The following is a 25,901-nucleotide window of genomic DNA, read 5'->3' as shown; positions in this document are numbered from 1 at the left end:
TAGAATTATGATATATACAAATTCCTTATTTGATTACTTACTGATTGGATGATATAAATGAAATGTTTGTTTCTAATCACCACAGATACCATTATTTCATATATATGAAGTAATAAGCTATTTCTGACAGTTCCCGTTTGATAATAATAATAATAATAATAATATAATATTATTATAATAATAATATAATAATAATAATAATATTATTATTATTATTATTATTATTATTATTATTATTATTATTATTATTATTATTATTATTATTAGCAGCAGCAGCACTAGTAGTGCAGAATTAACAAATAACAAGAGCGAATTGAGAAAATTATTTATCTTTCTTCCCAATGTAATATTAATTCTAGTTCTAATCAAAATGTCTCTGAACAGAACAAATGCTACTTCCCGTGCAGCCTGTACTCCCAGTGTTTCAATTACATAAAATTAATATATCTGACTTTTAAAATTATATTAAATTTTATATAAAGGTACGGTAGTGGAAAAATTACGTATACAACTTGAGGTTGAACAGCTTTACATCACATGTGGTTCTTATGGCACGAGCCTTATTCGTGAATTAAAGTTTTGCTTTAGCCTCAAGTTGTATAAATAACTACTGTTTTATCCTAGTGATAATAGTATTCTGTTTATCAAACGGGAACTGTCAGAAATAGCTTATTACTTTATATGTGAAATAATGGTATCTGTGGTGATTAGAAACAAACATTTCATTTATATCATCCAATCAGTAAGTAATCAACTAAGGAATTTTGTGTATGTATATATATATATATATTATTATTATTATTATTATTATTATTATTATTATTATTATTATTATTATTATTTCAGAGCTCTATATCTCATCGTGTCTATCATGTTTCTGTTATAACAACTGTTAAATATAATTTTCATTTTCAGTAAACAATTGAATAGCTCAGTGCAAGAAAAGAGCCTACCTTTGTCTCTAAAACCAGTCTGGTAATTGCCTGTTTTATAGGAAGGTAGTAGAAGACAAAGTTCTTTTTATCATAGTTTTTCAATTCGTGCCTTCCGATTGTCCACACTGAAAAATATGAATGATTAATAAGGGTTCCTGGCCGTGGTGGACGCGTCGACGCTGGGCGAGTTCCGCATGTACGCCATCCCGTGGCAGATGTCGGCGGGCTGCCAGCTGGCCGGCTTCCTGGGCGTGCTCAGCTCGGAGCTGTCGGTGTACACGCTGGCCGTGATCACGCTGGAGCGCAACTACGCCATCACGCACGCCATGCACCTCAACAAGCGCCTGTCTCTCAAGCACGCCGGCTACATCATGGCGTGCGGCTGGAGCTTCGCGCTGGTGATGGCGCTGCTGCCGCTGTTCGGCGTGTCCGACTACCGCAAGTTCGCCATCTGCCTGCCCTTCGAGACGACGACGGGTCCCGCCAGCCTCACGTACGTGGTTTTCCTCATGTTCATCAACGGCGTGGCCTTCCTGATCCTCATGGGCTGCTACCTCAAGATGTACTGCGCCATCCGCGGCTCGCAGGCCTGGAACTCCAACGACTCGCGCATCGCCAAGCGCATGGCGCTGCTCGTCTTCACGGACTTCATCTGCTGGTCGCCCATCGCGTTCTTCTCGCTCACGGCCGCCTTCGGCCTGCAGCTCGTGTCGCTGGAGCAGGCCAAGGTGTTCACCGTGTTCATCCTGCCGCTCAACTCGTGCTGCAACCCCTTCCTGTACGCCATCCTCACCAAGCAGTTCAAGAAGGACTGCGTGCTCATCTGCAAGGCCATCGAGGAGTCGCGGGTGACGCGCGGCATCGGGCGCTGCCGCCACAGCTCCAACTTCAGCAACCGCCAGACGCCGGCCAACACCAACAGCCTGGTGGACCGGTCGTCGCGCGAGCACGGCCAGCACCACGCGCAGCCCTGCACCTGCAGCACCAAGCTGCTGAGCGAGGGCGCGGGGGCGCCGCTGCCGGCGCGGGGCCGGCGCGCGCGGCTGTGGCTGCTGGACAAGGCGCACCGCATCCTGCTGTGCGGCCAGCGCGACCGCGACGGCCGGCACCGCGCGCGCTCCGACCAGTACGCCTACCAGATCGCCGAGATCCAGCAGAAGCAGCACAAGCGCGCGTCCTCGGTGTCGTCCAGCGAGAACTTCAGCTCGTCGCGCTCCGACTCGTGGCGCCAGCACCACCACCACTGCGGCATCCCGCTGCGCCTGCTGGACCCCAAGCGCCGCGCCACCTCGTGGCTCGTCACGCGCAAGACGTCGCAGGACTCGAACCTGTCCAGCTCGCGCAACGACTCGTCGGGCTCGGCCACCACGGCCAGCACGAGCACGTGGCGGCTGTCGCGCTCCAGCGCGTCCAGCGACGTGCGCACCACGGTGGAGCCGCCCCGGCCCCGCGCCAAGCCGCGCCTCACGCGCCAGAGCGCCATCGTGCAGGACGACGCGGAGCCGCCGGGGTCGCCGGGCCGCCTCACCGTGCGCTTCCTCACCACGATCCCGTCGGCGGCGGAGACGAGCGTGCAGCAGGAGGAGGACGCGGCGCCGCAGCCCTACTACGCCATCCTGCACGCGGCGCCCGCGGAGGCCGCCGCCGCCCAGGGGCCCCGCGCGTCGCTCAGCTCGCCCTGCCTCACTAGTCAGCCCGCGGACAACACGTGACTCCGCGGGCGCCGCCCCCCCGAGCAAGCCCAGCCGCGCGGCGCGAGCACGGCGCCCTCGTCCGGCCGGCGAGGGCGCGACAGAGGGTCCCTGGTTTGAAACCTGTTCACAGAGGGAGCGACACGTCGAACGAGACGACCGTTTATTTATCCCTGTCACACTTACCTGCTTCTCTATGTTGGCCCCTTGGTGCGCAGGAGAGACTCGTCCTCGCAGTTCCGTTACCTCAGCTGGCTGTTGTGAACCGGGACACCTGGACGCAAACAAAGTCCATTTCATCACCATTCTCTTTATCTCCATCACATATTTTCTTTCTTCTCGCGTAGGCGGTGTACAGAGATTGTTTTAATTTGCGATACCCTCAAATCACATCGGATATTTTTACACAAGTGGAAATATATAGCATTTAGTCTGGACAGGTTTCACGTCCTTGCCTAGTTCCCTTGTTTAAATAACAACAAAACATGCCGATCACTTGCCTTATAAGTGTTGCCATATTGCCTTCACTTATCTGACGGTCGATAAGCTTTATTTCTTCCAATTTCGACCCAAAATAACAAAAGTTTCCGGTTAAAGTTCTTCTAACGTAGAAGGCCAAGAGTTCAACTTCTCAGATACTAGAATAGCGAATAACATCCGCCATTCTCTACCACTGTCCATTGTGTCAACTTGGCAACAGAGACTTTTTTCTTCACTTATCGGTAGGAGAGAGTGACAGTTTATATTTCTAAAACAAGTGGGCGCTGAAACCTGACTCTAAATACATGAAAACCTTCATTTCTCACGCATTGAATTATATCATTATTCATATCCCTACATAAGCTATATAGACGATATCGCTTTAGAAATTTATTGTATATTCTTAATGTATTCTTTACCACAGTTTTATTCTATACAGAATCTCCTATTTATAAGTCGCCCACTGTACTGATATGCCTATCGAACACTCTTTATGAAGCGAGCAAGCAGATTCCGGGAGCGGAGACCATTGGGTAACGGTGTACAAACAACAGAAAATTCATTAAATAAATTCATTTACATTACTTAATAATTTAAAAATGCCCTCCATGACACTCCAGACAGTTGATACCTCACGCGTAAGTACTGGTACACACTTTAAAGTTAAGCTGGTGTAATCCCACTATCGCGGTCCGAGTAATGTTTTTCTTTTTTAATTTATATGCGGATTATTTTCATAAACTTTCCTCTTCATTGTTTCCCGCAGATAAAAATCTCACGGATTGAAGTCAGGCGATCTTGCAGGCTACAAACCCCCTACTAATTATGTTATTTCCGAACACGTTTCTTATTGCTCTCACGACGTTTTGCCCAAGAACATTCGCCCATGGGCATTAAATTTTGTCCCACATAAATATCAGCTACAGACACTTAGACTTCAAAATTTTGCCCACAGTCATATTGTTCATAATCTGTATTAACCATGCGGATTTAACCCACAACATTATTTCAACCCATTTAACCATAAAATTAAGTGTGATATGCAGTTCTATACTGATTTATTTTGTTTGCATATTTAGTTATTAAGACCAACATGAACTCTTACTAATTTCACCATCTTCTTCAATTTGTAGCCAATTGTTTTAAGATACAGCGCAATGTCTTGATTCTGTTTATGTTGTTCATAACTAGTGGAACCGGATACTTTAACAATCAATGTACGCAAGCATTGACTATAGCTTTTACACACTTGGTACTGGGCATACACTGCGGACATAAACAAAGGTAGTACAGTCTGGTTATGATTGAAAATAAAGTACGTGAATACATACCTTATATATGCAAGGTTCCTTCTTCTTCGGTTTCGTTGCCGGCATTGCAATGAACAATAAAATACATCCAAAGATTTGCGAACTTAAACGTCCTGCGGCGATCACTCAAACAGTTTTTATATTTTGAGAATGACCGTTCAACATCACAGGATGTCAATGGTGAATGCAAATACTAGTAATACTACTGGTGTTTCGACATTGCACTTGTACACGTTACCAAGTACAGTAGAGCGTCTCGTTTAGGCACAGTGAAAATGTAAAGAAAGTGCAGGTAACGTGTGGGGGGAACACGAGCCGAACGATAAACACGAGGGATGCACAAGGTTTTAGTTACAACATTTATGGCGGAGCATTAATTGAAATTATATTTTCCAAAAACACACAAAACAAAAGAACACAAATTGCATAACTTTATCGTACACACGTTTTAACAAACAAGCAATTGTAATGTTGAAATAATTCAATATAACAAATCAAATTTTGCTATTTATATGATGCTGCTTTCAAGCAGCATTTTTACGGTCATAAATTTCATTCTCTGCTTGACTAACATAATATCATCGTCTTCTGTGGCCGAATTAACAAAACTACAGTAGCTATATTGGTTTGAAGTGACAACACTCTTTCCTAAACATAGTAATTATCCCTTCTCAAAGTTCCGGTACTGTAAGCCACCGGCGTGGCTCAGTCGCTTAAGGCGCTTGCCTGCCGGTCTGAAGTTGCGCTCGGGCGCGGGTTCGATCCCAGCTTGGGCTGATTACCTGGTTGGGTTTTTTCCGAGGTTTTCACCAACCGTAAAGTGAATGCCAGATAACCTATGGCGAATTCTCGGCCTCGTCTCGCCAAATGCCATCTCGATATCACCAATCTTATCGACGCTAAATAACCTCGTAGTTGATACAGCGTCGTTAAATAACCAACTAAAAAAATTCAGGTACTGTACAGAAGAATGAAATTCATGACCGTAAAAATGCTGCTTGAAAACATTATATAGACTAAATAACAAAATTTGATTTGTTATATTGAATTATTTCAACATTACAATTCCTTGTTTGTTAAAATGTGTATATGATAATGTTATGCAATTTGTGTTCTTTTCTTTTGTGTGGTTTTGGAAAATATATCAATTAATGTTAATTAATATAATTAATTGTAACTAAAACCTTGTGAATTCCTCGTGTTTATCGTACGGCTCGATCTCCCCCACACGTTACCTGCACTTTCTTTAGTTTTCACCGTGCCTAAACGAGACGCTCTACTGTTTACGTAAACACTGTGACAACAACTTCGACACTAACGTCAGACAACTGTTCACTATGACTGCGCACAGTACTCTGCTGGCTTAGGTTCGGTTCCTACAGCGCGCAACGGGACGGCTCACAGGTCATTTTGCGTTCTTAACAGAATGTACCTACGAGAGTAACGTCACATATCTAAACTCCGTTGTGCATCACCCTATTGCCGCCGTAAAGGTATCCCAAGCTCGCCGTCTATTCGTAACTTGAAACAATATATTTCCTATTTATGGGTTTCTTCACTTGTCGGTGGCTCCAAGCTAATTGAGTTAATGTGACTTGATTGTCGCGGTCGTCCTTTTTGAATTTCCAGATAGAGACGTGGTGGCGTACTAGTATCTTTTGCAACTTCCAGTGCCAGCCTTCCACAACATTATTAGTGTGCTGTGATCCATTTAATATACTGTAGATCTGCAAACGTTCCATATTTCTGGCGCATACCGAGGAGGTATAGCTCGGCGACATCCTCTGATATACGTCACTTCTACATAAGATAAGCCCATGACATCTTCGTGGATAATACCCACTAACATGTCAAAAACATCTTCCACATGTTCAAGGCACAAATGGATGAGCGAACAACATTCGTACTGAATTTCGTATGTCCTCTTTCTTTTATGGGACTTTAAGACGGCATTGTGTGACAGCATATTTCTATATAGCTTGAGTGTAATGGAAAAGACAGTCCTGGACGTATGTTCCTAGAAACACTTTTCTTACGACATTCGTTAATGCCATCTCGAAGTCCGTTAGAATTGTTGTCGGTTGAAGTTCTGAATTGCGTTGAATAGCTTCTGTCTTTAAGGTACTCAAAACTGCATTGTTTGTTGCTTCATCTGTCTTCTCGGTAAAATTATACGCGAGCGGGAACAAATTCCTGTACACAACTGCATGTATGTGTACAACTGACAGAAGATGAATGGTACAGTATTCAACGTGCCATCAGTAAACTAGGTTCCACCTTTGCAAGATGTTGTAACGATCTGTTTGTGCAAAATATTATAAGTCTGTTGGAATTTTGGGCACCCGAGTCGTATGGTAGGAACCTGTTGTTGTCAAATGTAGTTTTATGCGGAGGTCTAATTTCCACCTCTGCCGTTGCGCATGGAAGAGCGGGTGGCCTTTGTTTTGGTACCTGTTAATTTTTCTGAGCATTATGTTCTTCTCTGGGAAGTTCATTTGCACTACTTCTTCCATAACAGTGTCTACTTCAAGAAAAACCAATGCCATTGGTGCAATTGGGTGCTTCTCTGCTCTCCTCTTAACGTTTCGAATAACTTTTTGAACAGCAAATTCGGCGTGATATCCTTCGTGCGTGTGTACCACTTCTTTTAAGATTCTTACTTTTTCCTCTGTGTTGCAGTTTGTAATGCAGGATATTTTTGCGATTTAATTTTATTGGCTCCGTTGTAATGATATCTGTAGTCATGCTCTAACATCTCTTTGCCTTTTCTCAACGGTACTGCCATTGCCATGACTGAAAGAGTTTAACTAGCAATGTTGGTCTTAGGTTTACTGTTACTATGGATATGTCGAGAATGGGTGTCATGCATTGTAGTTGCCTCTTATCAAATCGCTAGGGACCATATCTTCTGCTGAAATAAAATGAGCAATTTCGGTGACACGAAACCAAAGATTACTAAAATGTTACTTTCGTCCACTGGGCCGTGCCTCAGCGCGCTTATCTAGTTCTGGAAACAGGATTAAGTCCTGATTGCGATCTGGACGGTCACACACTACAACCCCGTTTGCGATTAGGTCGATAATCGCGATTAGTGACTGTAGTCTGTTATTAATATTATAAATCAATTGACAAATGAACTGAAACAAAAGTCGCAAACATCTTTCTTAACAATATTGAATAACATTTTGGTGCATATTTAGTAGTTCTTGCAATATAAGTAATTTTTTCGTAGTTATTGACATAGGCCTATTTCGCAGAATTGTCCAATTTCGCGTTATTTCGCTAGTTTATTTTGTTTAAATATGTTATGTTAGGTATCTAGAAGGGCAAATATAACAAAGAAAGTAATTTTGGAAAAGTTTTGCGCGTATTGCTATTATAAAAGTACGGTTCTACAAATCGCCCGTAAAGCAGAGAACATTATCTCTCTTTCCGCCAACAGAAACAAACAGCAAACTGAGATATCGAGGAAACTTATAAATAGAGGACTCTGTATTCACTTCCGTGAAAGACTGAAACTCGGTTATTTTGATGATCATCCCATCTCACAGTAGCATGAGGCCTGCAACTTTATTCCATTACATTTCATAAATTCATCTCGAATGCCCCTCCAGATTCTCAGAAAATGAGAAAATATTGCATCTGTCAGGATAATATACTGAGGTGAACGACCTCGATGTCTGACTATAAAAACCCTACAAACTCAGCTAATATAGCTATAATACTTTATATACTCCCAGAAATCATTTAGGCCTGTTATAGGCCCTTAATTTTCGAGATGTTGGACAAATTCCTATTGTTTAAAATTATGATAAGTTTACACTTGGTAAATATACTCTAAGTTATTTTTTATTACTTCAAGTTATATGTAATTTTGAAGTAACATTGATTTCATGAAACATACAACAGGTTTCAAACCAAGTGCACATTAATCATTAGTTTCAGTCCATGTCACTTCCAAATAAATAACATTATTCTTTAAAATTAAAAGCATTTATATACTTCTAAAATTTCTAAAGTCATTAAAATCTTCTTACTATGAAGAACGATATTTCACAAGAATTTTGTAAGTAGGTAATTTGTTATTGTCATATTCATGTAGGACTTTTTTCACTAATTCTGTCAGTGCCTATTGATAATCACAAAAACTAATTCTTGCACATGATGTGAGCTACAGCAAAAAGTTTATTATTGGGAAATATTCTGATGAAAACTTTTAAATGTACAGATGCGTAGTTTCCATTGTGCAAGACAGACATTAAAAAAGACATCTTTATCTAAACTTCATGAGGTTCTTGCACAGCAAGCTAAATAACTAATCGATATTGTTTGAATTTTTCTTAATGCAGAAGTGAACTTTACGACGACGAAAACAATTGGCCAGAAACAGCTCCACCTTTCCAATGTAACTTTTCACTTGTATATCTGTCACCTAGTACAGTATTTGAATTTCGAAACAGCTTTAAAAATAGAACAATAACTATTGTTAAGTGTGTTCATAAAATGTATTTTATAAGTAGAAACTGTGTTTTGAGTTCTATGAGGTAAACGCTGAAACTAGTCTTTTGTTCTGGCGAAAACAACTGAAGTTTATACAACATGACATACTTATGGAGACTTTGTGAATGTACTATTTTTGCCTTTCACTGGCGGGTGGAGCTAAAATGGCCAATTCACTCGATAAAATTTATACCGATCATGTTTCAAATCTGCATAACCTACTGTCTTCTATATGGAATTAATAAGCATTATTGATACTCAGGTTCTTCAATAACTTTAATTTTTTGCATTTCATTACTTCTAATTTATATTTTTAGATAATTTTTTCACGGCCCTAAGAACAATTTCAAGCCGAACAGATACGTCACAGTCACAGACATGAAAAATATATGTTAGAGTTCTTGAAAACTTTAACAAATGTAGCAATTGCAAACTCGGTTCTGTTTCTGATGATTTTGCATACAGTATTTCTGTGGTTCTCTTGAGAAATTAAATTACTTTTTCAGTGACAGTTTACATACATTTGTTTATTCTGGCAAACGCTAGGCCTATATAATTTATTTCTGTAGCTTGACACCAAAAGGGTTAATTAACAGTGGCGTATTTCTCTGGTATTTCTGTAGTATCGGCAGTAGTTCTCTTTGTCGTTGTCATCATCATCATCCTAATCACCACCACGACCACCACCATCACTATTTCCACTGAAATACTTGTGGAATGTGAGACGAAAATAAGGCAAACTCGACTATTTTCGCAGTAAGGTTTTCTGTCTATAATTATAACCAAAAATGCTTGAAAAAATGTCCTTCATGCAGTTAATCACTAGATATAAATGTATTGGTTGGTATAAACATTTTATTTTTTTAAGTGTATCCCAACAGGGAAATAGCTCCATCTAAAACATGAGATCATATGTGTGTGGTTCAGGAACTCGTGTAACTTCGCAGCACTGCTCGGGTAATTTCGCAGGAATACTTGTGCAATTTTCAAGAATACTCTTTTTAGCTCAAAACATGTTTTAATGTAATCTAAACATCAGTACATGTTTACACACATGAACTGAACACGCATTAGCAAACTAGGCAATAAATATAGAACAACTGGGCTTGAATTATTAACATTAATAACAGGAAAAGGCTTGCATATCAATTGTAAATTAATAAATGTATATAACACATATCTGCATTAAAAATTATGCTAAAGATAGAAAAAAACATTATGAGAACTATTTAGACCTAATCCGAATCCGTTGTCAAGACAATTGTTGTTTCTTCTTTCTCTGCCATTGTTTGAAGGTAGAGAGACTTGGCTCCTTTTGGGGACACAATTTTGTTAGGTTTGATAACAAATGAAAACCTTGTTTCATCTAAATTCCAAATGAGATTAGGCTTGTTACTCAGTTCTGCCTTCTCATGCACACACACTTCCTAGCACATCATAAAAATCGTTCAAATTCGAGCGAGTTGAGGCTGTTACCCTATGGTATGACAGATTTTCTAGCTGTCGCAAACTTAGCCCATAGCGCTTCTTAAAGCAAGTTAGAATCTGCGTGCCACTCGAACTGTTCTGCCGGCAACTAGCGGAAACTGGTTAAGAAATTGAGTACCGTCAAAAGGACATTACGAACAAACTATTTCAGATAAAACAACAAACAAGGGTTCAAATTAATCACAAAAATGCGGAAAATTCATTAATCACTGTTTGATACTTACAGTTCTGAATATCTCGTCGATAAAACGTCCAGAAACACAACACTGCAAATTCACTCACTCTATCTGAGCAAACACACACCTACTAAAGCAGATAGTTGTATAACATTCGCCAGAATGCGTTGCAATAGGATCTTCCTGCATGAAACATCCCCGACTGGTTCTGGCATTTATCCGTATTTTTTGTAAGCTGAGTTTGCCTTACATGGGTTCGAATCTAGATAAAAAGATAGTGGAACTCGCTATGAAACTGTTCAAATATGAGTAAAATATGACTTTTTATAATTTCAAAATATGACGACAACATGAAAATCAGAAAAGTACCCTGGTGCCACCCGATCTCGAAAATTAGTATCTTGGCGCAGCTCGCCAGGCCTGAAATAGCCTACACCCTTGTTCATGTAGCTTTCTGTAGGAAAATGTTCGTAACTATGGTGACCATACATCGTATTTTAACAAGTCTCTCTCCTTTCATAATGTTTTCCAGTCCGTTTTGTCGGTTTGGCCTGAAATCGCGTGTTATTGCGCTCTGATCTGAAATGAATTTCGAATGGAATTCTATCTACGAAGATAACGGTCACATAATAAGAGAAACCTTAAACAGTGATATACTAGTAATTGGTGTATGCAAATGAGTGCTTAGGTCATAGCGGTTTCAGTGAACACAAAATATCTTCGAACCTGACTGACCTACGTCACAGAGAAAGAATAAATAAACAAAATTATTCTGTAATGCGGATTGTTATGCTTATCTGTTGAAACCGAAAACATCGACACTCACCCATACACAATACATATTTACAATAGGCTTGTTACAATTAATAGTAATGTACGTTTGGAACAAATTATCTTGTGATGCTAATCCCTTCCGCATTAGACCCTTCTAGTGTCAAGCTACAGATATTTAAAATCTATATTTCATTTTGACAATCATGGTACATTGTAACAGAATATCTTACACTGCATTTAATTGCTTCGTGGTAGGATTGAATATGTCCGTAACTTTAGTAAAATGAACTCATAGATCGATCTATGTTACATATATGAGGAAACAAGGCAGGAAGACTAACTGTGATGCAATACGTAAAATAAACATAAAGTTCTAATAATATGATTACTGAGTTCATGTTGGAACTTCAAAAATCTAAGTGTGGTTTATCAACAAGTTGGAGAATTAGTAATATTGGAAAGATCTGGCCACGGACAAAACAGAGTGCAGACGGTTTGTGAAATTGGCATGCTGCATAATGACTGTTTCATTGATCGATCGATCGATTGATTGATTGATTGTTTGATTGATTGAAAAAGTCGAGAATATATGTATGAAGGCAGAACAAATCAGATTGGTTTGAAGTATTTAAACCTTGAAGTTGTTTTGTTAATGACAAGGAGGAGGAGGATGATGGCGATGATTACGATGACGAGGAATAATAATGTTCAGTCTTTATACGAATTGTCTTTGAAAGTTAATAATTTTTCGTTTTCACACATAGCTACCAAATATTGCTTATTTGACTGATTCTGTCTCTGGGTATATTTTTGTGCATAAAATTTAGGATATTATTTGGCAATGCTTAAAATTTTATAACACGAAATGGCATTTTTATGTAGATTTATCCAATTTATGAGGTTAATGCCTGTGGTCAAACCAAATACAATTGAAAACCCACAAAGTAAACGGATTGAAACTTCCTCTGAAAATTAAAGTATTGAAAGAAAGAAATGAACTGCAGAGAACCCATAATTTATTTCTTAATTCTATACTTTGTGAAATAAATGTATGGTTAGAATGTGGTACTTATTGTTATTTACGAAATGACTAATATATTGTAATTATTTGTAAGTATTAATACTGCATACGAAATCTATTCGTTGAGATAGTGAATATAGCAAAATATATATCTATATTTATATTTAGAATGGAATTGACTGGATTTGAAACTTTTTGTATTCTTTTACATAACAAACTTCCTTGCTACGTTCGCATCGCATTGTGACTTGTGACAATGGGTTTGATGAGTTAAGTTAAGCGCCAGGCTCAAAAATGAGGACTTCTGATGACTGTGATTTAGTCCGTCAAATCGGTTCAACACCTCCCTAATTTGCTTCATACATTTTCTCATTCTTGCCCTCAGTCTCTGTAATGTCTCTGATCACCTCATCATTAATTTGTAAGTGAGAATGAGAGAAATGACCAGACAATATGTTGTCAGCAGAGAGCACGCACTGTTCCATGACTCACAAGAGAGAGGCTTTTTCTTTAGAACGGGTTTTAACGCAGTGTATCTCGCTGAAGTCTGTACTCAGGGAAATAAAAGTCTAGAGGCTGAAGTTGTATCTCCTGAGACTCAAATGTTCATACCATAAAGTTACACTAAATATCAGTTATAGCCTAACCTTAAAAGATACAAATATGTCAATAAATATACACTAATATATAGATAAATTTGTATTTCTTGTGACATCTCGAATATTGAATAAAAAGCTAGATTTATTTCTTAGAAATTGAAGCAAAATTCTAAAATCAGCCACGAATTACAGTTGATGATACAGTAAATGACTATCGCCTTTCAAGATGGTTTCGTTTCGTTAAAAACGTCTTTCTGTGTCACATGTGTTCTTGGAGTTTATCTAAATGGCGTTAACCATTCCAGAGAGAGACAAATCTGTTGGTACGATGAAGAATCTTCTTTCCAGAATTGTAGAATTTCTCACATATATTGGTATCCAAAGGTTGTTTAAATAACGTTGCTTACTTTGGAAGACATTAAAAGAACATTGCAATGAAAAAATGGCGGGTTTCCTATTCAAACTTGAATATAGTGTTCGAATCTTGGTTTCGTGATCAACACGGAGATTCATGTATTTTTCTCCCTTTCAAATGGCCACTTCTCATATTCACTTGAAGATAATTAAGATCCAGGGTTTAAAATAAAACAAAATAGTCTTATTAATGTGATGTTGTATGTTAACATAAGTTATTTATAAGAAATACGGAAATATGCAGTTACATGCAGTGTCATACACTTATAATGAACTTATACATTGATAATCCTGTAGACAATTTATGAAAGTGTAGTTGAAAAAAGTGTGGTTTCACAACCGTTCATTTAGAAGCCAGAAAAGTTTCCTTAAAATGGATAAATATTCAAAGCCTATATAGAGTGTCTCTAAATTAGACCGACAAACGTTTCAGACCTGATGGATAACTTTTTTAAAACGCTTTTTGTTAAGGAACAAATGGGCTCCCGTGTATTGGGTTCAGACTGATAATTTAACACTGGAATAAATGTATTTTCTTTTCATTCGGTTTATGTTTTTCTGCATTTTTGGGTCAACTAAATACCTGGAACATTTATGATTTGTTTATTAAGGGGATACTCAACTTAAAAATTGGAGAAAAAGTGTCATAGAAATGAAAAATTAAATTTCTACACTAATTTACGTGACAGAACTAAATCAATACGCAGAATTCTTTCCCTATCCATTGAGAAGTCACAGTCAAATGCACAAAGCCAAAAAATAAAAAATGATAATTAAAAGTGATATTTCAATTAATGATTGATTAAAAATTGAAATATTTTTTATGATTGATTAAAAATTGAAATATTTTTTATTTTGAAAAGTATTGGATCTAATGAGCTGAGATTTTGCATGTTACTTTCCATGTGTACATTAAACTTTTTCTCCAAATTTGAAAAAGATTGGTCAAATAGGAAAAAAGTTGCAAAATATAGTTGAGTGTCCCCTTAAATTCATTAATTAATTGTACCTCAATCTTGTCCTGTAAGATCGCTCAGTTAATGACATAAAAAAAAACACTAAAATGAAAGATACCAGCCCGTTTGTTCCTTAACAATGAGTATTTTTAAAAAGATTATCTATCCGATCTCAAAGTTTTTCGGTCAGATTTAGAGACTCCCTGTATATAAGCTGCTAATGGAAATGCAAATTGAAATGTTAATATTGTGTAAAATATGGCGGCAGTTCAAATAGATTTATTGTTTATCTACATTAAATTTGCGTGTTTCAACATTTAACTTGAATAATATTCAAAAGTGATTTTTTCTTTCTGTTCAGGAAATAACAGGAACTGAATAATAACTTACGTTCTGAGGAAAATTGCAAATTAAAGAAATTCACGATACAGTAGCACAATTATTACTTCCGATACATACACAGCTATTTCAGAACTATACCACACAACTTCTATTCTATAAAACAAGGAAACTCTTTGTGAAAAAAATTAATATAAAGTTATTTTTTCATTAGCACAAAATATATCAGAAAGTATTACATTTATAAAGCTGAACTTAAGTTCGTTATAAAATGAGAAGAGGAATGAAATCTACGAAATCTTCGTACATGTTAGTTACTTCAAACGGTTAGCAGAATCTTAGCCCATTACGTTTTCGTACATTCGTAATTTGGCCCTAATTTTACGTTTGTCCAGTTATATCTTTGTTCTGCATCAAATTTTGTCCACAAATATTTCGTCCATGTCATTTTAGTATTATGTGCAATTTCGTCCTACATAAGTACATTTTGTCCTTACCTGATTTAGTCCAAATTTATTTACTTAAAATTTTCGTAGCTGTGTTTATTACAAAAAATGAACCACTGGAATAAAATATGAGATTATTTTCAGTTATTTCAAAGAACAAAGATGATGCATTCATTGCAGCTATTTCTTAGGAAGTGTAATTTCCTTCTTTAATTTCCATCTTCGGAGTTCTGCGGGTTGCTGTGTAATTTCATTACAAGTTGACCGATTCTCACGTCGCCAATATTTCCTGGTTCGATCCTTATTATAAGAGTGGTGTTGATAACAGTAGCCGTCTTTTATGAGCAGTGGTTTGTTCCTTTTTGAAGTAATTACTTTGGAATCCATACCTGATAATTTTAAGTAAAACTAATGTAACTTATGCATTTCCCTAGCAACGCCTGTCCATTTTTGAGTTCTCCATTATTTGGTATTATATTGTTGGCATCTGTTTAAAATGCCCTTCTAGTATCCGAATATCCAAAATCAATCACGATTGGACAATATGTGTATTGGACTAAATTTTTGTTGACTAAAACATTCCTGGACGAAATTTACTCTTGGACGAAAATGCTATGGATTTATTCCACTGAACTTAAATGTGTTGGTCATAGAAATTTGGACGAAATGTTGTATTGGACGAAAATGTTTGGACAAACATTCCTGAAAGCCTTCAAAAATATATTCACCGACAGAAAAATCTCTCATCTTGTATAAGACATCATTACTGTCTTCTGAAAATCTTAACCTATAATATTACAAATTGGATATAAAATGTTAATGTATAGAACAATTTTGTTCGTGATAAGATTATTTTTTTTTAGAATCCAGGAGATACAACGAAACAAAAGAGGGGTAAATGATATGTGTAGATATCTATGGCTCTAATAAACGAATATCATACAAAATTTGATAGAAAAGCAGAGAATTTAGAGAAAGTTTTTCATCAAGACAAATTACATTTTAACAATACAGCTCAGTGCTGATATTTTTATACTTGTTCTAATACAGGACATATTTTTATAAAAGAATATAATCCCTAAGAATGGGCTGTGTGAGATACTGTACTCAAAATTTAAGGAACTACTCAAATTTTAATTGAACGATCGTATATGACAATTTTATTGTAGATACTTACGCACTGCTGCGCGACACTTCAAATCTTTAGGCTACTTGAACAGCAGCTGCTGAGCACCCGTGTGTAGGGAGAGTGTTGCCATAGTTTTAAAGTACCATTGCCTTTATTTTTATTAGAACTGTAAACTATTTGTCTCATATTGTTAAAACATATGGACATAGTTATGCAAAAGGGATCCAATTCATAGAGAGTAGGAGCTGAGATATTTAAGTTCAGAGTTTTTCTTTTGTTATAAAATTAATGTACCAAAATCTTGAAACAGATTTTTTTCTACAGCCATATCAAGAGATGGGTTGTGTCATTTTTTTGTAATGTTTAATGATCGTTCCACTGCTTCCTTATAACATTATCTAAAAAAAAACACGGTTTTGTGAGTTGCTTCCCTTTTGCATAACTGCACCTAGGGATTTCAGCGAATATGATTCCAGAAATAAAGTAAACAGATTGAAAATTTAGTGACACAGAAAACAAATGGCTAATAAGAAAGATATTAAAGAAATACAAAACATGGTTTTCAATACCCAATGCAGTATGAAGGAGTTTGGAATTCAACCGTTAATATTTTGAGAGGTGCTGACTTAAATTTTGTGGACTACTCTCATCAGTTTTATGCTACTTCCATTTTATCTAATAAAACATTATAGTTTCGAAATCAGGTAAATTCGTAAACAAACCTTTACATCGTGGTATGATGTTTTGAAGTTTTGCACCATGTCACATATATAGAAATATACAAAGTTCCGGAGCTATTTATTCATTCAGTTATCAAAAAAGCTACGAAACATGTCTGTTAAATCCGATAGCAAAACTTATGAATATTTACCGACGTTCATTTACAGATACAGTGTGTAGGTCTAAATGTAGTTTGTTTCTAAATGAAATAAAACAACTTTAATTCTCTGTGGCGTAGTTAAAACCATTGTGAAATTTTCTCCCAAGCTTGCACAACAATTACCTGATAAAAAAAGAAAAATATTGTACCAATTTTGAGAAATATAAAACACTAAAGACAGGTACATTTTATTGGTGCACCCAGTATATCCAACAGATACGTTATCATTTTCTTTCACTTCTGATGCTGCAGAAGATACTTATCTTTGAGTCATTGTATTTATATATAGGCAATAGCGCTATTCAAATACATAAAAATTTCGTTCCAAATAATTGCATTGTTATTATTGTTTCATCCGATAAAGGATGTCACATGGAAAAGCTGCTTTTTGTTATATCTTCATTCATATTATTAATAAATTCTAAATATTAATTTCAACACATATAGTAGCCTACTGCTAAATAAAATTAGATATATGTTATCCGTAATGAAATTCATTTGAGTGCGTTATGTTAGGAGTGATAATCATTTTCGTAAAATTTTAACGTAAAAACTCTTTTATCAAGCGTAATTTCTCAAAGGCATTAACAAATAATGTATAAATATAAAACTTTTTATGTTATGCAGGATGACCCTATTTATTTTATTGTAGGTAACATATAGGAAATTACACATGATAGGAACAAGTTTTTGTGATTGTTGAAGTACAGTAGCAGTAACTTAATGTTTTCATCCAGCCATTCAGGTTATTTCAACAGACAACGAGTAAAGAAATGGCATATTATAATAGTGGAGGAATATGTTTACGCCACTAGGTATAAAGATGGCCCACTTCAATAGTTTTGTCTAAACAAGCAATCTGTTTACATGAAAAAATCAAGTTCAATCAGTTGCTGCCATTGAAAGTAGCTTCAATAGCAATTTACTGCAGTATAAGCAAATAGCTATCTTACTATAATAATACCAGACTGCTAGCAGTTCTGCGCGCGAACGGCGCAGGTGCTGCTACCTAGGCGGCAGGGTGTGCTAAAATCCGCGAAGCAAGCTGTAATCTACTACAATGTAGATTGTTGCTGGGCTAGTTAATAGTTTTATTAATTAGTGCCGTGTTAAAATATTAGGGTGTATATGTGCTGTTTATAACTGCTACAATTACAGCATTAAAAATTGCTCCAGATCGTACTTTCGATTTCCGATGGATCATAAAACGTGAGTCAACAATATTCTTATCAGACCTAATTCCTTCGTCTCTGTGTTGGTAGAACAATAAAAATTAGCTTTTTTTTTATTTATGCCTAATAAATGAATAGCAGTTTAAATGTATTGGAAATTTTAAGGTTTTATCAAATTAAGTTTTATTGTTGTCCACATGCCTTTACTAATTATTACAAGCATCAGATTACTACCAATTTTATCTTTGCAGCTGTCAGCAATGTGTATATAAAGCGTTATTGTAAATCAGTCTTAATGTCAGAATTAATTTTGTATCACTAAAGCTAATAAAAAATATGTAACAATTAATTACAGAAAGTAATACGAAGTATGCAATATTTCTCATAATATGCAGCTTTGATATAAAATAATGTTACATTAAATACTATTCAACATTTCTTAAGTGTCTCATATATTACTCCACATTAGTAACTCACGTTTTGAACAATAGTCCGATTCCCGCTATGTTAATATTTGTATTTGTGGTCGTAATATCACACCTCTCCGCTAGATGTCACCTCCGCAATATTTCGCACTCGCGTCAATGTTGCTAGTATACATCTGTCCGGTATTATTATGGTAAGCTATTTGGTATAAATTAATGCACTGATTTTAATAAGCAGTAATTATTATAATAAAATTGTTTAAAGCAAAGTCAAAATAAGACATCGCAATTTTGCACACAAGCTAAACTTAACATGTTCTTTTTTTACTAAAGATCTCTACTGTTCGCACATAGAAGGGAGTATTGACAATAACATATTATCAAATACAAACTCTTAAATAATTCGGTTATTTAAAACTACCGAATTGTTCGATTATTTGGTAGCAATCGATTTAACTATTTCTGCTTACAAAATGGAACGTGGAGTCTACCGAAATGAAGTAATTAAATTTAATTCGTAGTGCCCATTACTAATAAACACCTCGCTATTACGAGATGTGAGCATGCCCAGTTTTTTCCACCGACCGAAAGCGATCGTTTCTGCAGCAGTTACAACTCTCAGGAACTGACTAAAGCTCAGCGATTCACTAGTTCAAGTAAATGTGTAGTTATAAGCAATTGGCAAGACTGTGTCGTTTTCGTACATGGCAGCTAGCGTGCCGGGCTGATTAACATACTACTTTTCACCTACAAGAGATCTGACATATTCAAAATTGACATACAAAATTTTAATACATTATTAATATACATATTTTTACTTTCTTCACATTTTGATTACTCATTAAATATGGCATCCTTATCGTTTACATGCTATGAATTTGGTGTAGTATTCATTTGATATACTTTGTATAATGTACTTATATTTAAAAAATGAACATAACGAATTATAAAGTAAAATTGTGGCCACATGTTCTTAAGTAATCCAAAATGCTTCACTCATCCTTATGTTGTTGATAACTTTGGGCTTTATGTTGTAGTCTTCTGATATAAGAATCCCCTAAAACAAGAGTTCTCAAACTTTTTGAGATTCTGCCGTCTTTCACATGTCAGATTTTCCGTGCGACGTTCTTGCTCCCAAAATTTAAAAAATGCTCAAATTAGATTTGGTGGTATTTTTTTTTTTTAAGAAAATAGTCATTTAGTCTTCCTTACCGGCTTGTAAAAGTACGAAATTGAAATAAAATAAATATCTACACGTAGTGAGAAATTGCACGTCATGTTTCACTATAATCTGCATTATAAATTATTTTAGTTTTACCTTACAGCTGCGACGCCCCAACATAGATCGACGAGCACCAGGGCGTCGCGACGCACAGTTTGAGAACCCCTGCCCAAAAAGTGTGTTGCCTCCTCTTGTTGTTTCTACAAATTCATCCTCCATAATTTTTATATATTTGAAACCTCTATAATTTTTAAGCAAAGACAAGTAACCTTAGAAACTACAACAGGGGACTATTAACAATGTGCACAATATAATTATAGTAGAGTATGTCAAAATATGGTATGTGAATGTACAAATGAAACGAAGTAGTATGCCAGAAAAATTATACCTAAAAGGTTGTGTCAAATTAAATTAGATGAAAAATAAATAAGCCAAATACTTGTATTTAAAATAGGTTATGTGTCGAATTACTTTACGTCAAATAGCAGTAGGTGAAGTGCAGTATGTCAATCCACCCGGAACCGGCAGTCAGTATTTTAACACAATTTTGTTCTGTTTCTAATTTAAACCTTTGTGTATGGCGTTATATTGTTATCTTGGAGTGGATATACTGGAATAAACTAATTTATTTAATTCATAATATCAAGATAAACTTCTACAAAAAGTAGGCCCTATAGATGTTTTTGTATGTTATACTCACTTTTGCTGAGCTATAAATCTTAATTGTGAGAAAGTTACGATGGAGCTTTTCAATATTGTAGTTATCTTAAGGTGCGATTTGACACTTAAGAATCACCCTTAGAAGTTTCATCTATATATTTTTTTTTAATTTTTTATTTAACGACGCTATATAAACTACTAGGTTATTTAGCATTCATGGGATTGGTGATAGCGAGATGGTATTTGGCGATACAAGCCGAGGATTCTCCATAGATTACTTGACATTCGTTGAGGAAAACCTCGGAAAAAAACCCAACGAGTAATCAGCCCAAGCGGGAATCGAATCCGCGCCCGAGCGCAACTCCGGATCGGCAGGCAAGCGCCTTAGCCGACTGAGCTACATCGGTGGCTTATCAATTCTATTAACATGTATCCTGTAACAATTGAAAGTTATTGTTAGTGTAGCTATTCTTTTCAACAGGCTCTAATTTCTGTTGCAATCATAATAAATTCATTATTATTTTTTTAATTGCTGGATTTAAGTTACTGCTGGGTATGTAACAAAATATTTCATGTGACTAGTGTTTCAAGTGTAAAGAAATACTGTAAATACTTATTGCTAAAAAAAAGTTGTGCATTTTACTATTAATACCGTACGCACTTATTTATTTTATAGAAAGTTAAGAGTATGTTCAGAGAAGTTAAAGCTATAGTCAAATAAATAAGGTTTATTAAAAAAATCACTTCAGCAGGTTAAATAGTCTTAGAGCTATCACTGTTTAAATTTATTAATGTATCGTAAATTCAGTACTCCAGGAAATAAGGGATGAAGTTTGAGCTCCTTAAATCTGCAGCGTTGCACTAAAATATTTATTTCTTGAAAACTATTTATCAGATTTACATGAAACAAACACCATCTTAAATCTAAAGATTTAGAGTATAAAATGATATCAAATTTAAAAAATGACAAACCATTTTTGGCCATTGCAAGTGTCCAGTTATTAATATTAAAGAAACAGGAAGTTGATACTGGTAATCCAGTAACTGACAATAAGTTACACTGCGATTTTATTTAGTCGTCAAGCAATGATTTGTGAATCCACAAATAACTAACATTTCTACAAACGGGTGCCAGTTGTTGTTACGTATTTTTGCTTAAACTATAATCTTAACTCTCCAAGCGTTTTATAAAAGAACTAGAGAAAAAGCCTCTACTCTGAAAAGGTACATTTACAGTACTATTGTACAATAATTATAATAATCGTACATAGATAAGCTATTGTTATACTGTGTGCATTAAGCGAGCCATTTCTTTGTGATTTGTATTGTATTTTATTACAGAAATGAAAGGAAACGGTGTTCTATGCATGCATACAGGCCTGCCAACAGCATCTAGCTAGACTTCTGCTCCAGCCAGCTGCCAAAAATAAAAAAAAACCGATGATAATAAAGAGAAACAATAACAAGTGAACTGTCTTATTATAATATTTATAAATAATATAAAACTATATTGAAACAAATGAAACCTGTTTCAGTGATGTTTGTGAATCGCTGGATGTGAGACTATTATAACTGCATCGATGTTATTTAAGAAAACAAAAGAGCATCAGCCATCATGACGTTCCATGTTCGCATTTCTGGAATTAAACAAAAAAGACTCAGTTAATTTATATTTAAAACGTGTGTCATTCATATACCCTGCTCAAGTTGTTACCTCAATCCTTCTCCCATCAATTTTGTCACATTTTTAAGGTGAGTTTGGATCTAGTTTCAGTTCGTCGATATTTCGCAATTACAGGAAATCTAGGGTGAGTATTAAACTACTATAAAAATTGAATTCAATAGTTGAATATTTTTAACGAGAAACGTATATGTCAGGCTTGTAGAAGTTGGCGCCAATTGTGGCGTACGTCATAAGCCGAAATACGTCACTCATTCCTTCCTTCCATCCCCGCGTCATTGACTTGGTAGGAGAGGGGATTTGTATTCAGTGTCTGTGTTCCTGGTCTGTGTTACGTGATTGTGTACGAGTCACAGAAACGTCACTCAAAGCCGGTAGACTGTGGATGGGGAACCAACGCTTTCCCCATGCTTTCACCCCTCTTTCACCAGTTCTGCATCCCTGGTATATGTCTTAATGCCAAATCAGTAAAATATTACGAAAATTGCAACATTTGACAGTTGCTTGGCAACGGGAATAAGTTAATCACACTATTGTGACATCATTCGCTTAGCAACGGATCAGCGTGAAACGTTTATGCTCGAGTGTCAAATGAATAAAGTGTTACGAAAATCATAACATTTGACAGTTGCTTACTAACGGCAATGTAACACTATTCTGACATCATTTGCTTAACAACGGATCAGGCCCTTGCATTGATTTGGTGTTTGCTGCAGGGAGACTTACATTTTTGTATGAATTATATTTCTTATTTCTCTTATCACTGACCCATACTAACGGATCTCCATCAAAATTCAAATTAAACATAGCAATTCCTTTATAAATATTTGTCTCGTGACCAGAATATTGTACGAAATGGAAACACAAAAATTGGAAATTTATCCTTCGAAGAGGTGGAAAAATTTAAATACCTGGGAGCAACAGTAACAAATATAAATGAAACTCGGGAGGAAATTAAGCGCTGAATAAATAGGCTATGGGAAATGCCTGTTATTATTCGATTGAGAAGCTTTTGTCATCTAGTCTGCTGTCAAAAAATCTGAAAGTTAGAATTTATAAAACAGTTATATTACCGGTTACTCTGTATGGTTGTGAAACTTGGACTCTCTCTTTGAGAGACGAACATAGGTTAAGGGTGTTTGAGAATAAGGTTCTTAGGAAAATATTTGGGGTTAAGAGGGATGAAGTTACAGGAGAATGGAGAAAGTTACACAACGCAGAACTGCACGCATTGTATTCTTCACCTGACATAATTAGGAACATTTAATCCAGACGTTTGAGATGGGCAGGACATGTAGCACGTCTGGGCGAATCCAGAAATGCATATAGAGTGTTAGTTGGGAAACCAGAGGGAATAAGACCTTTGGGAGGCCGAGACGTAGAAGGGAGGATAATATTAAAATGGATTTGAGGGAGGTGAGATATGATGATAGAGAGTGGATTAATTTTGCTCAGGAGAGGGACCGATAGCGGGCTTACGTGAGGGCGGCAATGAAACTGCCGGTTTCTTAAAAGCCATTTGTAAGTAAGTAAGTATGTGTGACTGTATATATTCAATAATGAATGAAGGAAAAATAACAATAATAAATACATAGGCCTAGGCGATGTTACATTAAATTTATTTCACTACCATTGCATTCACAGTTCTTAATAATAAGGACCAATGTCTTAAACTTACAAATATCACATTAACACCCAACTGACAGCATAAACGTTTCACGCAATTTCAGGAATTCCATGAACCCCCTATCACTATTTTCCAATCTTAATACTAAATTGTGCTTTTTTCATCCCGAAGATCCATTTGTCTAATCTCTCTACAGCCCTTTTATAGAGAGAGTGAAATGCAAAAAATCAATATCAAAACTTTTTATACAGAGTGGGCCAAAAGTCACACACCAACTTGAAAATTCTACAGTACAGGGTTGTTTCCGACCTCTGATAACGAATTTGAATGACGTCATGTGCGTGAGAAAAACACAGAGCTGAATTGTGGCGAGAGGTGACAGACCAATAGTGAGTGATTTCATAATAAGAGTGCACGGTTTATCACAGTAGTAATGCCCAAGAAAATCGAGCCTTTTTGGGAGAGGTACATAACAGCCCTTTCCGATGCCAAGTACAGTTATGTGAAAATCATAGGAGCCTGAAAAAAAAGTGGTTTCGTTATTTCCAAGAAAGGCATCTTGTGTGTACCTAATAAGACTGACAAAGCTGGGATGGGATTAATTCCAGAGTGGAAAAAGCAAGCAAATCCACCCCCCCCGTCACAAGTCGCCGCACCCCACGAGATGATACAAATTAATTCCATTCGAGCTTTACCAATCTTATTAAGCACACAGAAGATGCCTTTCTTGAAAATAACGAAACCATGTTTATTGCAGGCTTCTTTTATTTTCACTTAACTGTACTTGGCATTGGAAAAGGTCGTAATGTACCCCTCCCAAAAGGCTCGATTTTCTTGGGAATTTCTGCTGTGAGTCGCCGTGCACTCTATGAGATTACGCACTACTGGTCTGTCACCTCGCGCCATAGTTCAGCTGTCGTGTGACTCCTGACGTACATGATGTCATTCAAATTCGTTATCAGAGATCGGAAATAACATACTAAAACATTAATTATTTGTAGCATTATCCAACTTTCATATCTGTACTTCTTATTATTAAACCGTTCGTTTGCAGGAATTTGAGCATGACTTTTCTATCACTGAGACACTAGCATCATGCGGTAGACAGCAGGTGTTACATTTTTGTAGAACAACTAAGATCAGACGAGAGTCCAGAAATGATCAGAGGAGCCTTTAAGATCAAGTTTAAAATAAGAAAAGAACTTCAGGTTAGGTCAGTTTCAAATGTGTTTAACTGCAAAGCAGACAGAAATAAGAACACATCTAAAGATGAGTAAAACATTTTAGAAAAGCTTATAAACATCCACCAGAGAAGTAACTCAAGATCCGAGTCTTCAGAACAGAAGCCTTGCATGCCGATTATAAATTAAGAGTCCACTGCAAGAATGATGGATGTCATTTGGAATACATTTTTCAGGAGAACCAATTGAAAGTTTGAAATGCTTAGCGCTCAAAGCTTAACTGTAATTTTCCGATCATTACTGGACAATGACTATCAGTGTTAATGCCATATAACTCTCTATGTACAGTCTATATGTCTTAAGCTATGCGTTGTCAGTCTTGGTTCATCTTCGACAAGAAAGTGACATCCATCATTCTTGCAGTGGACTCTTCAAATATTGTGCCCAAACAAGATCCACATGTACCACCCAGGCAAAGTAACTGGTTGGAATTTAATGGAAATGTGCGAGAACTGTATGTGCTTTAATTACATCTCGTAATGCGTTCTAAATAACTTTTGTCACAATTCCTGCTTTGTATTTTTTAGATACGATGTAAGCTTTTATTTGTTATTTTTTTTACTAATGGCAGGTATTTGACTGTTAGTCATTCGCCCATATGAAGCCATATATTGTCGTTTTTCCTATGTGCAAAATATAAAATTTTTCAGTAGGAAGAAAAAAACACATTTATTCATCCTATGGCAGCCGTACATAGGAGACTGTGAATTCTTACTTTTTCGAAACAAAGAATTA

The 25,901-nt window shown here is 36.5% G+C and overlaps 1 protein-coding gene across 2 annotated transcripts in view; it reads left to right on the top strand.

The window, feature by feature from the left end:
• The window catches only part of rk (G-protein coupled receptor rickets), a 579,587-nt gene extending 574,497 nt beyond the window's left edge, over nucleotides 1-5,090 (top strand). For both annotated transcript variants that reach the window (XM_069841552.1, XM_069841553.1), the window contains one exon: nucleotides 1,086-5,090. In XM_069841552.1, coding sequence (XP_069697653.1) covers nucleotides 1,086-2,647 — 1,562 coding nt within the window. In that variant the 3' untranslated portion in view covers nucleotides 2,648-5,090. The remainder of the gene's footprint in view (nucleotides 1-1,085) is intronic.
• Nucleotides 5,091-25,901: the final 20,811 nt, after the last annotated feature.

The sequence above is a fragment of the Periplaneta americana genome, chromosome 12, assembly GCF_040183065.1.
Source record: "Periplaneta americana isolate PAMFEO1 chromosome 12, P.americana_PAMFEO1_priV1, whole genome shotgun sequence".
Classification (NCBI taxonomy): Eukaryota; Metazoa; Arthropoda; class Insecta; order Blattodea; family Blattidae; genus Periplaneta; species Periplaneta americana.
The sequence above is the reverse complement of the archived record's forward strand: the minus strand, read 5'-3'. Positions and strand labels throughout refer to the sequence as shown.